The sequence below is a fragment of the Equus przewalskii genome, chromosome 29 (genome assembly GCF_037783145.1).
Source record: "Equus przewalskii isolate Varuska chromosome 29, EquPr2, whole genome shotgun sequence".
In the NCBI taxonomy this organism is placed as follows: Eukaryota; Metazoa; Chordata; class Mammalia; order Perissodactyla; family Equidae; genus Equus; species Equus przewalskii.
Genome location: NC_091859.1, coordinates 30,089,147 through 30,102,649, shown reverse-complemented (window position 1 = coordinate 30,102,649; position 13,503 = coordinate 30,089,147). Strand labels below are relative to the sequence as shown.

The window sequence follows — 13,503 nt, the reverse complement described above, 5'->3', positions numbered from 1 at the left end:
AGCTGATGAAGAGAGGCAAGAACAGCCGGCAGCTTAACAGAAGGAGCAAGGAGGAGGCACGAAGAAGCGAGCTGGTTCAGCCTCACCCCCATTCCTGGGGAGGCTCGGGAAACAGAGACAAAGTACTGTGAAAAGCGGGATGAAATGTGAGGCTGGAAGCAGGAGGACCGACTCAAAGTCACCCCATCCATCAGCAATTCCAGCGGGCTCTACGTTTCAAACGTGTCTAGCCTGACCCGTTCTCACTGTTTCTCTATTGTTAGGCTGTTCCTACTCACCACCACCCTCACCTGGGTTCCGTGATAGCATTTTAGCTGGCATCACTGCTCCCTCCCTTCCCCCACTGCAGTCTGTGTTCAACACAGGAGCCAGAACAAGTCAGATCATATTTCTCACCTGCTCAGACTCCTCCAGCGTCTCTCCCTCTCACTCAGCCCAAGTTCACAGACTGATGACCTATAAGGTCTCGTCTCCGATTACTCTCCGCTCCCTTCTCTGCTCCAGCCACACTGGCCTCCTGACCGGTCCTCGAGCGCTCCAACCTCAGGCCTTCCTTTCACCTCTGAAGTTCTTCAGCCAGAGAGGGTCTGTTCCCTTACTTCTCTCAAGTCTTTACTCAAACGTCATCTTTCCAATGAGGTGGTGATGCTTCACCACTTTACCTAAAATTTCAACCACTAACCACGCCCCCTGCAAGATGCTTCCTAGTCTGCTTCCTTATCTTTTATTTACTTTCATCTCAGCACTTGTCATTATGTCTCTTGCCCACAAACTGTAAGCCCTACAAGGGCTAGAAGTTTAGTCTGTCTTGTGCACTGCTTATCACCAGGGCCCAGAATAGTCTCCGACACTTAGAAGACACTTAATAATGTTTGTAGAAATAAACGTCTGTATGAGAAATCATCAGATCCCGAGTTTCTATTCCTCACCCCATACAGCCAGGAAACTACCCTTCTCCTCTCTCCCTCACTCGAGTAAGTGAACCACAATGACCCAAGACCCAAGGGGAGCCAGCACCGTGGAGGGTGGGACCCGATACAGAGGAATTAGATGAAAGTCTGTGCACTGAACAGTGGGCTCCAGCCCCCTGCCCCTGCCAGGCTTCCAGAAGGTCAGCTGATAGCTTTAAGCACTGCCCCCAGCCTCACTCCCAGCTCCAACCTTCAGGCAGCAGTTAGAAAGATCTTACTACGTAGAAACTGATGGCACTAGCAATTAAAATGGTTCCCTGCCTAACCACCCTACAATGATGTCCACCAGGCAACAAGTTCTATCCATGGGACATAGAGCTTCCAACTGCTTTTTAGGGTTCAAGGATATACCAGGTATTAGAAGAAAGATTCCAAGAACAACAAACCAGACCCTAAAACACAGGTGAGGGAAAGAAACCTCTCAAGAAATACAGACAAAATTAGGAATAGAAGAAAACTAAAAAGAAAAAAAGCCCCCAAAAACAAAACCTGAAAGAAAACTAAAAATATATACTCATTGCTATAAAAAGGAAGAGTACAGAGGCCAGCCTGGTGGCACAGCAGTTAAGTGCGCATGTTCCAGTTTGGCGGCCCGGGGTTCCCCGGTATGGATCCCGGGTGCGGACATGGCACCACTTGGCAAGCCATACTGCGGCAAGCGTCCCACATATAAAGTAGAGGAAGATGGGCAAGGATGTTAGCTCAGGGCCAGTCTTCCTCGGCAAAAAGAGGAGGATTGGCGGCAGATGTTAGCTCAGGGCTAATCTTCCTCAAAAAAAGGGAAGAGTACAAATTAAAATTTTTAATTAGAAATTAAAAATATGATAGGTAAAAAAAAAATCTGGAAAATAAAGTTGATCAAATCTCCTAGAAAGAAAAACAAGAAGAGAAACAAATGGACAAGGAGGGGGAAAAGATAAGAAAACTATTGGAAGATCCAACACCTAAGTAGTAAGAAAACCAGAAAGGGTACAGGGAAAATGATGAAAAGGAAATTATCAACAATATAAGAAAATGTCCAAGAATTAAAGGAATCTGAACTTCCAGAATAAGAAGGTCCCTGATTTCCTAGGACAAGGAATGAAAAGAAGGCCTACGAAATTTCAGAATTCCAAGAACAGAAGACAGTAAAAGCTTAGGTGCAGGGAGTAGGGAAGAAGGGAAGGAGGGAGGGAGGAAGAAGAGAAAGAGAGAAACAGGCACACCTACACAAAAGATCAGGAAGAACCATGTTACAGTTCATGTAAGTAACACGGAATCTAGACGATAATGTGGCAGGGCCATCAAAATCCTTAGGCAAAAGAATTTTCAGTCTAGAATTCTATACTCAACCAAAGTATAAATCAAGTATGAGGACAGAACATGTTCAGACGTACGCAATCTCAAAAAATTTACTTCTCATGCCTCCTTTCTCAGCAATTTAATGTACAGACTATTCCACTAATTGTTGGGGGGTGACATGGGAAGAGCCAAGAAACAGGAGCTCAAATGGGAATTTAATAAGTGGCTGCCATTCAGCAAGCTTAGTGTGTGCCATGGACTGTGCCCCTAAATTCATATGTTGAAGTCCTAACCCCCAGGATACCTCAGGATGTGACCCTATTTGCAGACATGATCTTTCAAGAGGTCACTAGGGTTAAATGCGGTCATAATCCAATATGACTGCTGTCCTTAGAACAAGAGGGATGCGGGCACATAGGAAAAAGGCCACGTGGGGACAAAGGGAGAAAGTGGCTGTCTGTAAGCCAAGGAGAGAGGCCTCAGGAGAAACCAAATCTGCCAGCACCTTGAGCTCGGACTTCCAGCCTCCAGAACTGTGAGAAAGTAAAATTCTGCTGTTTAAGACTCCCAGTCTGTGGTATTTTGTTATAGCACACTAACATAGGGGGCTCCCCAACCTTTTCTAAAAATATTTCTAGGGCACACAAGATGAGGCTGCCAAGGGCCTTGGCTGCACCAGGCTCCGCCCAGCACTCCGGGGGCAGCCGGAATCAATCCCTCAGCTCATCTGTTACCAACTCTTCTTTTTCTTTTTTTGAGGAAGATTAGCCCTGAGCTAACATCTGCTGCCAATCCTCCTCTTTTTGCTGAGGAAGACTGGCCCTGAGCTAACATCCGTACCTATCTTCCTCTACTTTATATGTGGGACACCTACCACAGCATGGCTTGCCAAGCGGTGCCATGTCCGTACCTGGGATCCGAACCAGGGAATCCCAGGCCGCCAAAGCGGAACGTACGCACCTAACCGCTGCACCACCGGGCCAGCCCCTCACCTGTTACCAACTCTTGACATACTGGCTCAGAGAATAACCGCCACAGTTTGGAGCAGCAACAGTGAGGGTGCTATAGAGGAGATCTTCTGGGGTGACACGGGGAATGGTCCTACCAGACTGCCAATCGTGTGGCAAAGTGTGTTGAGAGGCTGTTGATGGCACAGAAGAATGGTAATAGGAACAAAGAAAATTAAGCAAATTTTTTTTTTTTTTTAAAGATTTTACTTTTTCCTTTTTCTCCCCAAAGCCCCCCCGGTACACAGTTGTATATTCTTCGTTGTGGGTCCTTCTAGTTGTGGTATGTGGGACGCTGCCTCAGCGTGGTTTGATAAGCAGTGTCATGTCCGCGCCCAGGATTCAAACCAATGAAACACTGGGCCGCATGCAGCGGAGCGTGCGAACTTAACCACTCGGCCACGGGGCCAGCCCCAAAATTAAGCAAATTTTAAAATAAGATTATTACCTTCTGAAAAAATAAAGTCATATACTTGGTCTGGGAGTGAACAATATTTATCTAGTCATAATAATGCAATCTAAACAATCGAATAACCCAAAATTATGACAAATTTACACAGGAAAGAGAGGTAGCAAAGTGCTCGGTCCCCCCATCTATGGTAACAGGAAATCACTAGGTAGTAATATCTACGATGGATGAATGAATATCCAGCTGTTTAAGAATGTCATTTAGAAATACGAAGGTAAAAATGAGAAGAAATTGCTTCTGGGAAGCAGAATTGGAGGAAAGGCAGCAATTAGTGTTTTTCAGTACAAAACCCCTTTTTTGTACTATTTCACCTTTTTAAACTACGTGCATTTATTATTTGATAAAAAATTAAATAAAAATTACATTCAGTTAAGGGTCCTATATCATTCCAATTCTATTATTCTCTTAAAGTTTACACTACCTATTTTATGTTTGCTTGTTTTTTCCCAATCTTTTCAATAAATCTGATGAAGCTGCAAGAGAGGGGAATATCAAGGGAATCTAGGCTAATCAGAAGGTTTTTACCCTTGGATTAAAAGCCATCTGGAAAAGGAAAACGAGCAAGATAAACTCCGCACTACAAGTGAAAGGTCATCTAACCCCAGGGGCCTTCTTTCAGCTTCATAGAGAGACATAGAAGTCACAGCCCCCTAAGATCGAACAGATCTCCAAAATCTGCCATGTTTCAGACCACTGCACGCTGGCAACCACTTCTGTCAATGAACGTTATCCCTGTCATATTAATAGTCTGAAAAAACGCTATAGCACAAACTTACTGACACTTTACCTACAGGTCTGTGTTCATAGGAGCTCACGAATCAAGTGTGTTTTTCATTTTCAAAGGTACATATAACGTACAGATTAAAGCCTGAGTAAACTTAATCCATCAAGAGTAGAGAATCTGTCCTCTTTCATTTCCCCTACCTTCAATTCATTCATATATTCACCCGTTATCAACTACCAATTAAGTATCTACTGTGAGAAAGGCTCAGTCAGGCTTTTTAAGACTACGCGGACATGCTCCCTGTCCTCCAGAAGTTTGGTGGAGTCACTGAACTGAACACAGTGGATAATTACTGAAATGTACGCCAGCCTTCAACTCTTCACATAATACTCTGATGGAGTAAAGCATAAGGATTTGGGATATCTGAAGTTTGTAAACTGATTCAGAAGGGAGATGTTCTCTTACCATGTGCATTCTTATAAAGCTTTCAGTGATGACATTTTATAGAGAATTTGATTTTCACTGGTAAGCAATAGAAAACACTAGAACCTCAAGATACGTTTCCAAAAGGTACTAAGAATTAGCATCTTAGGTAACTGTATGAAGTAGAAGTGTCAAATTCACATTTATAGATGGCATCAATTCTTATAAAATACTGACAGGTTAAAATAATCTTGTGTCTGTCAACTGAACTAAAAATGCTTTTGATGAAATAGTATCTTAGCCTGAAATAGTTTCATTGATGGAACAACAACTAAGGCTGTATTCATTGGACCAAACAAATTGTAATATTTGATGTACTTGCTTGGCAAATAAACCGTTAAAATCAGCAAGAACATAACGTGCAGTTATCTTCAAAACAAGAAGATATCACACTAGTAGTTTATAAACAAAGGCAGGATTCAAGGTTGAAGAGTGGAACGAATACTAGCCCATGTTCATGATCACTGCCCTCACTTCTTGAGCACTTACTAAGTGCCGGGCACAATGCTAACTGCTTAGCAGTCAGGATAGTATAGTTGTAAAAACATGGACTCTGGAGCCAGGATGTCAGGGTTCAAACACCAGTTCTGCCACCAACTGGGGCCCTTGGGCAAGCTATCAATCTCTCTGTGCCTCTGTTTCCTCACGTATAAAATGCAGGTAATAACAGTACCTGCCTCCCAGGATTGTGAGAGAAGCAAATTAGTTAGCGTATGTAAAGTGCTGAGAACATTGCCAGGCGCACAGTCAGTGCTACCAAAGTGTTAGCTGTTGTTGTCTGTAAAACTAGTAGGAGGCAGACAGAGCCAAAATTCAAATCCAGGACAAACTTTCCACTCTTACGCACTATGTATATTGACTAAAAGAGACCCTACTGAAAAATGCATTAATCAATGGTGACGTAGCTATGCTTCTTGAGGATAAAAAACAAAACAAAACAAAACCACAAATGGATGAAAACCCAGCAGTAACCATCAAAGGAAAGAGTGAGGCTGGGCAATGGGATCAGACAGAGAAACCCCATGTAGGAGAGGGACCGCGCTGCAGCTGACAAAGCCCCGCAGTGGAGCCGGGAGACCCAGGTTCTAACACCAGCTCAGCACCAACTAGTGGGGTACCCTTCACTGGCTGCTTAACACACAGGGTCTGCACTTCCTCATGGGTTAAATAAAAGGGCAGACAATCCTGAGGTATCTGCTAGTGCTCACATCCTACGATACCGTGGCCCAACAGAATGTACAGTATTCTAAACACGTATTTATAATTTTGGGCCAAGCAGTTACAGGAGAGTAAAATAACTAGCACAGAGAAGTAACGCTATGGTATATTTTTAAATGCCATTAAGACATAAATAGGTTAATCTGAGAAACAAAAGAATAATTTTGATAACAATGTAATAATTTTTCAAACATATTAATTTTTTTAAATAGGGGAAATTATAAAATATTTCATACACATGTGGTTAATAAATACTTTACTGTATTCAGTTGTATAAACAGGTTGAGAAATGAAACAATTTACCTTTTTGCCCATGACGACTGCTGAATTTGTCTCCAATCTCTGGACGCCTCGTCTGTCTCAGCAGCATTTTGATTAGAAAAGCATCTTCGGCATTTGAAGATATCATCACTTTTTCAATATATGAATCCGTTGCCCCTTTGTAGCTAATGTTAAGAGGAAGTCACTTTAGCAGAGTTTTCAAACTGCCCTTTGTGAACCTATCGCCCACAAGCCGTATTTTATTAATACCGACCACGGAATATTGTGACATTCCCATTTGGGCTCTGAAAAATGACTTTCATTTTTCAACATTAAATTCGAATGTTACAATTTCCCTTTTATGGTCATAGTTTAAAATGGCTAACATTTACTAAATATTTATTATGAGGCAGGCATAACACAATTTAACCTTCACCACACATACTATTCCCATCTTGCTATGCCCTTATTATAGATGAGGAGAACTGATGCCAAGAGAGGGTGAGCACTCGTCTAGAATGCATGCCTCATACGAAGTGGACCCGGCATCTGAGCTGAAGCCTGGCAGACTCCACTCCAACTTCTTAACCATTTTTTAAGTATTACTTCTATCTACTCAGCTTTCCCACTAATTTTTTCACATACTTTGCTGTTTTTCATACAACAAACATTATTAAGAGTCTACTCTGTGTCAGATCCTTGTAGGTTCTGGACATACAAAGACTAAGGAGACATAGTTCCTGCCCCAAAGGAACTACAACCCAATGAAGGATGAGAGAAAGTGCAGTAAAGACATCAGTGGCATGGAGGTCAGGAAAGGCCCAAGGGAGACCACAGTCAATCCGGCTGGTGGCTGGGGAGACAGTGGTGGCAGGCAGGGGGCAGCCTGTCAGGGACTGCTTCACAGAGGAGGTGACCCTAGGGCTGAGACCTGACCGGGGAAGGGCATTCCAGGCAGAGGAGCTGCACGAGTAAATGCATGGAGACCTCGAAGTCGGATGGCACATTTTGGAGAATAAGAGACAATTTACCAGAAATATGGGGCCCAGGATGCAAAAGGGTAGGGTCAAGGGTCACAGATGGTCTTGTATGTATGACTATTTCATTTGGCCTTTAGGCAACATTGTCATTGAGAGTTTTACTCAATCTACCCAAGTTTTATTCTATTTACTCAAGAGAGTAACATGACCAGATGAGTAACTTAGAAAAAGTCACTCTGGCAGTAACACAGAGCCTGAGAGGCGTGGAGAGGTGCAAGACTGGAGGCAGACGAGCAGTTACTAAGAGTCTGGTAGGAGAGGAGGGCCAGAACTTAGAGGGCAACAGGTATCAATGAGGGGTCAGAGAACTGCTCGGGAGACAGAACCTACAGGATGTGCTGAACTGGTGTGTGTGGCAGGCAGAGAAAGTGCTGCAGGTGACTGGCCGGATGGAGGTGCCACTCATAAGAGAGGGACCCAGGAGGAGCCTGTAGGGGCTGGAGTAGGGGCGGGGAGGGGGATGGTTTTGGGCCAGGGTAGGGGTGGGGAGGGGGATGGTTTTGGCGGGGAGGAGGGCCCCATCAAGTTGTCCATGTGCTGATATGCAGCCAAAAGCAGGCACACGTCCACCTGGGAGTCAGGAGCAACAGGAGAGTACGTGGAGCGCTGGCAGAGGGTGAGCACATCCAGACAGTGCAGAGTCACTAGCCAGGGTACTGTCACCACAGCAGGGGAGGAGGGCAGGCTGAGAATGAGAAGCCAGCCTGGTAGGAGGGCCAGGCGTAGGAGGGACAAGCTTTCAATAGGAAAAGAGACACCCTCCTTCAGGACAGGAAGAAAACCAACTAGCATAACCACTTTCGTAATTCTAAAATAGCTTTTCATCTTGTGGGATTCAGTGCAAAGGTCCTGACCCCTCCCCCAGTGGACCGGCCCACTTTCTCCTCTATGCTCCCATGGTAGAGACAAATCCATGGCACCCACAACTCTGCTGGATTTAGCAGAGTAGTCAAGAGTGGAGCTCTGAAGCCAGACTGTGTGAGTTCAAATCCTGGCTCTGCCACTTATAGCTGTGTGACCTTGGTAAATTACTTAACTTCTCTGTGCCTCAGTTTCCATGTCTTTCAAACGAGGCTATTAACAGAACCTAGCTCAAGGGGTGGTGGTAGGATTAACTGAGCTAACACATGTAAAAAGGTCGGAACAGTAACTGGTACAGTGAAAATTCTCAATTAAGCTACTAACGATCATGGCATTTACTGTACTTATTTTTTGTGTAGGTCTTTGCCAACTGGATGTTCCTCCTTGCAGGCAAAGCTTGTGGTTTATTTCAGCTCCATAACTCTGGCCTCAAAGAATTGTGTGTTGAATGCATTTGTTAAATTGCCTTTCACAGCCCAGGAATTCAGTTCTATGTCACCCCCCACCTTCACCTCATGTACTCTGTTAACTTAGCTCCCCTTGGCTGGATTAAACGTCTTGTTACTCCTTCTCGTTTTGTTTTTATATCACAGTGTAGTTGTTCTCATTGACCAGGGCTCATCTCACTAAGTTTCATACTCCATTAGACTTCAGAGCTCCAATGAAACCTGGAGATTAATGAATGTAACTCTTTCATTGTACAGATGAAAAAACTGAGGCCAACAGAGTTTAAGCGCTTTATCCCTGTGAGATAACACACACCACCACGAGTACTAAAACCCAGCTACATTCTAGGGCATCGGTGATGCCACGCTGCGGCCAGAGTGTTTGATTTTATTTTTTGAAACACAAACCTGATCACTTCACCCTCTAACGAATGAATACCCAATCATTCCACAGTCTAGCCCCAGCGAGCTGCACTGGTCTCCAAACCCAGGCGGTGCTATGCCTACGTGCCCTTCATCTTGCTGCCCCCTCTCCCTGGAGTGCCCGCCTATCTGGCCCACAACTCAAACCCAGGTTAGAAGGTCTAAGCAACTCCACAGCCCAGTTTTATCTTCTATGCCACGCTGTCTTCGTGACAAGCGTTAGTACCCCAAATTGCTATTCCTAGTTCTCTAACCCTCCAAGAGCTAACTCCTAATTTCCCCTACTCCTTCTTTTTTTTTGAATCTTTCTAAATTTCCAAGGCACAACCCACACGTACGTGATGGGCACATCTTTGTACTGTGGCTGCTGCGGCACATTACTTCCTTCCAGGGGAATCTGCGTTACTGTGGGCATGGACTTGTTCACAAGCACCTGCTTGTTTTCTACTTTCTCACCTAAGGAAGAGAGAAGGATGGGAGACAAACCGTTATCATCTGTGTGGAATGTAAAGCTTATTGGGACATAAAACTATGTGATTAGACTCGGTCCATGACATCCAGACGTGGAAGGAAAAAAACAAGTCCATACAGTGGAAACTAGAGTTCAACAGGGCTTGTGTGTAATTTTGCAAGCCCATATGAAAAAATTATAGCTTAAGATTACAATGTGTATAAAACTAGGAAACTGATTTAGGGGACCATGTGAACAAGAGAAATGTCACGTCAGTAGGTAGCAATTTTATATATCTCTTAGGGTGTTAGAATAAATTTGCACCACTTATTTTTATTAATAGTTATTTCAACTAGTAATAAGTCACTACCAACTTAACTTAGGTGATGAGGAAATCAAAATATTTCTTTGGTTTTTCCTGCTGTTCTCACCTGTGCTTTGCGTCTTTTTACGGTAAGCTCTAAGACCAACTGCTACAGTACTATCACAGCACGTATTTTCCCAGCGACATGACCTTGTTTAAGAGTGAGGGCAATTCTCCAAGAATCACAGGCAGCAAGAAGAGGGGAAGCCAGGCACCATGTGGCTCAGGGCACTTCAGCGGATGCAGAACTCGCCACCCGTGCACCATCCGTGACAAGGTCATGTGCATTTCCCCTCTCTCAGTGACCTCCCCAACCCAGCCCTTCTCTCCACATCACCACGGCTCCTCTCGCCTGGTCTTCCAGGAGAGCTCTCAGTTGGTCCCCCTCTATCTTGGCTCCCTTCTACTCTTTTCTCCAGACTGCAGTCGGAGTGATCATTTCAAAATGCATATGACTGTATCATTGAGTTTAGGATCATAATGAAAACAGTAACATGGTTGCAAGGCCTTGTGTCTGGCCTCTGCCCTTCCCTCCCTCTTCTCTCTAGACTCATGTTCACCACACTCCCCTGTACTCTATTCCTTTTAGCCATACTGGCCTTCTTTCAGATCCTTTAAATATCAAGCGTGCATAAGCCATTCCCACTGCTTAGAACACACTCCCCTCCCCTCTTCATTAGCTAACTCCACTTATCCTTCAGATCTCGGCTCACTTCCTGGGGGAAGGCTGCCCTGATCTTCCTGACTAGGTCAAATCCTCCTGCTAAACAATGGCTTCACAGCTCGTATACGCTTCCTTAACCTGGTTGTAGGCTGACATGTGTTTGTGTGTGATCCTTTGATTAATGTTAGTCTCCCACACTAGCCCACAAGACTCACAGGGCAGGGGCTGTGAGTTGCATCAACAAAATTCATCACAGATTTGTAATTACAATGGAGTCACACTTTCTAGGGGAAGAAGATTTTAAAGTCAGTCTGTAAGCTAAATGCACAAATGATGAAACACCAGTGTAAATGCAGGGACATGACTTTCATTCTAAATATTTCCTTAAAGTGGCTTTTCTATGATTCAAAATTATAACTAGAATAGATTACTCTATGTAAAAACACATGCACAGAAAAACAGACTGGAAGGAAATTTATCAAAAATGACCACACTGGTGGAGTCAGGATAGTGGTTTGTTATTTTTTTCTGCCCTGTTTACCAAATATTCAGATATACTGTTGAATAACTTTCATAATTTCAAAAAGTATACCTTAAAGTTTTTTTTTAAGTCTTTTACCTGGAGAACAAATACCATCTGCATCTAAAATTTCGTGTCGCCAGATGGGTTTCCTTGTAGCAGCATCCAACATCGGCCCCATCACTTTGTCAAATGTCTGGTTGGTGTATCGTTTCAATGTACATTTAGCATTTTTATATACAAGACAACGCCCAAAGCCTAAAATGAAACCAAAATGGGGATGAGAACCACCAGTACTACAAAACGACGAGGAAACACAGATCTGTAGTATTCAACAACCTACCCCACTCTCCCCCCAAAATAACCCCAATCTGCTCTACATTTGGAGAATCTGCGACTGGCCAAACCAAATAACAATCTGATACTCTGAAGAACTGGCTCAGGACTTCTCTCCTACCTCCTGTCCATAAAAACATGGGAATCTCTACAACCATTTGTCAGCATGGAATATACCCAGTCATGTTGGAGGAAGGTGAGAGAAATCTGAGTGCCACTGTGATTCTTTCAGAGCACAGAGCCACAGAATGTGAGAACTGGAAAGGGCCTCAGAGACCACCTGGCTTAACCCCTCTGTCTGACAGGTGCTACAAGTGAGGTTCAGAGAAATTAAGTGGCCAAGGTCACCCAGCAAGTTGGTGACAGAATTGAGGCAGATCAAGTCCACTGATCAGCCAGGATTCTTCCTACACATCCTTTTGGTGCATAACTTCTACTATCCTTCCCCGGAAAGTGTTCCTTTTTCTGATTTTGGCATTCAGAGGAGATCCCAAACAAGCAAAAAAAAATGAACTTTCTCCAGAGACGAGAAAGAATGAAAAGAAGCAGCAACCAAATAACTTTAATGAGAGTGAGCGTTCACCTCTGCCCTGAAGACTAGAATTTACTTTGATTACATTTTTAGATCACATTTATCTAGTGGATGAAGGAAAAGTCCTGAGACCAACTAAAAATGTAAACATTAAGAAAAATAAGCAAATGAACAGAAGAAAATCTTTAGATGGAGCAAAAAACTCAACCACTGAATCCCACAAAAAGATTTATCAGTTGTAGAGTTGCCCAAAAGACCTGTCAATCCTTCAACACCAAATATCATTTCCCAGGATTCTGTGGCTGCATTTCTTTCTTTTTTTCCCTTTGGCCAAGCAGTTATTGTAAACTGGATTCTCTCTCTAATCTCCCCAGGATATACTGAGCCATGTCAGAGTTCACTTAAATAGGAAAACATCTCAGGATTACATGCTAGCTATTACTGATGAAATAAATGCACGGCTGTGAAATCCTTCACTTATGATTCTCCACCAAAAGCAGAACTCTTTCAAGAAATCTAAGAACGTGAGTTTAGAAAATCAATCAGGGAAAAGTGGCTTTCTAAACAAAATCTCAGTGCTCTAATGTAATTTTTTAAATATGAAGGTGACTGTGCAATGAAACAACAAATTTCTACAATCAGATGTTAGAGGAAGACGTTTGTGTGTTTCAAGAAAGGTCTTAGTCATTGTGCCTTCTACTAAATTGTGTATGGCCATAATAAACCCGGCTCCGAGAGCCAGCTGCTTTGGAAACATTACATGATCTTGAAATTTCGTACAATGGCCATTAACTGCAACGTGCTGGAGTGCAGTGTGAATCTGAACTGCATGAAATCAAGAAGTGTTTTCTTCTGAGTGTAAATGGACATTTTATTTACAGGTGTTAGCTTAAAAGCTAGAGGACAGTAAACTCAGATCATTAAACTGTGTTGCGGAGTTTCTGACAGATATCACAAAGTCTTCAGATTTCCACATAAACGTTACCAGTTAATCAGAAAGGAAAACATCTAGTTTTAAAGCATGGCTGTTGTCATTTGGAGGAAAAAAAGAGGCATAAATTAAGTGCAGCCAACATTAATGCCAAAGACACATGTCTAGGAGTACTATTATTGCTGCCTAGCAACTACAAAGAGCGAAGTGGAAGGCAGAGTGGGTATGCCAGGGAGGAGAAAGAGAAACAGATTATGGAGAAAGTCAGGCTTCAGATCAGGTGATGGCTAACAAACCACCAAGTGGTGACTTGCAAAAGTAAACTGTCCAAAAACCGAGCAAGAAAAGCATAAAAACCTATACGCCACGGTTTACTTTTATCATTTTCTTAACAAAAAGGTATAACATTATACAGGGTTGAGATATACAATAAAAAATAGCCTTTTATATATAAACATTGCTACTGCCCTCTCAAACAAGTTTGCTGTTGAATAGATAACTAGATGTCTTCAAAAAATATA

General features: G+C 43.2%; 1 protein-coding gene across 1 annotated transcript in view; it reads right to left on the bottom strand.

The window, feature by feature from the left end:
• POLR3B (RNA polymerase III subunit B) overlaps positions 1-13,503 on the bottom strand; it is a 115,935-nt gene that overhangs the window by 24,309 nt on the left and 78,123 nt on the right. Inside the window, exons 21-23 of the mRNA XM_008527009.2 lie at positions 11,283-11,441; positions 9,523-9,640; positions 6,457-6,599 (exon numbers count right to left, since the gene is read on the bottom strand). Coding sequence (XP_008525231.1) covers positions 6,457-6,599; positions 9,523-9,640; positions 11,283-11,441 — 420 coding nt within the window. The remainder of the gene's footprint in view (positions 1-6,456; positions 6,600-9,522; positions 9,641-11,282; positions 11,442-13,503) is intronic.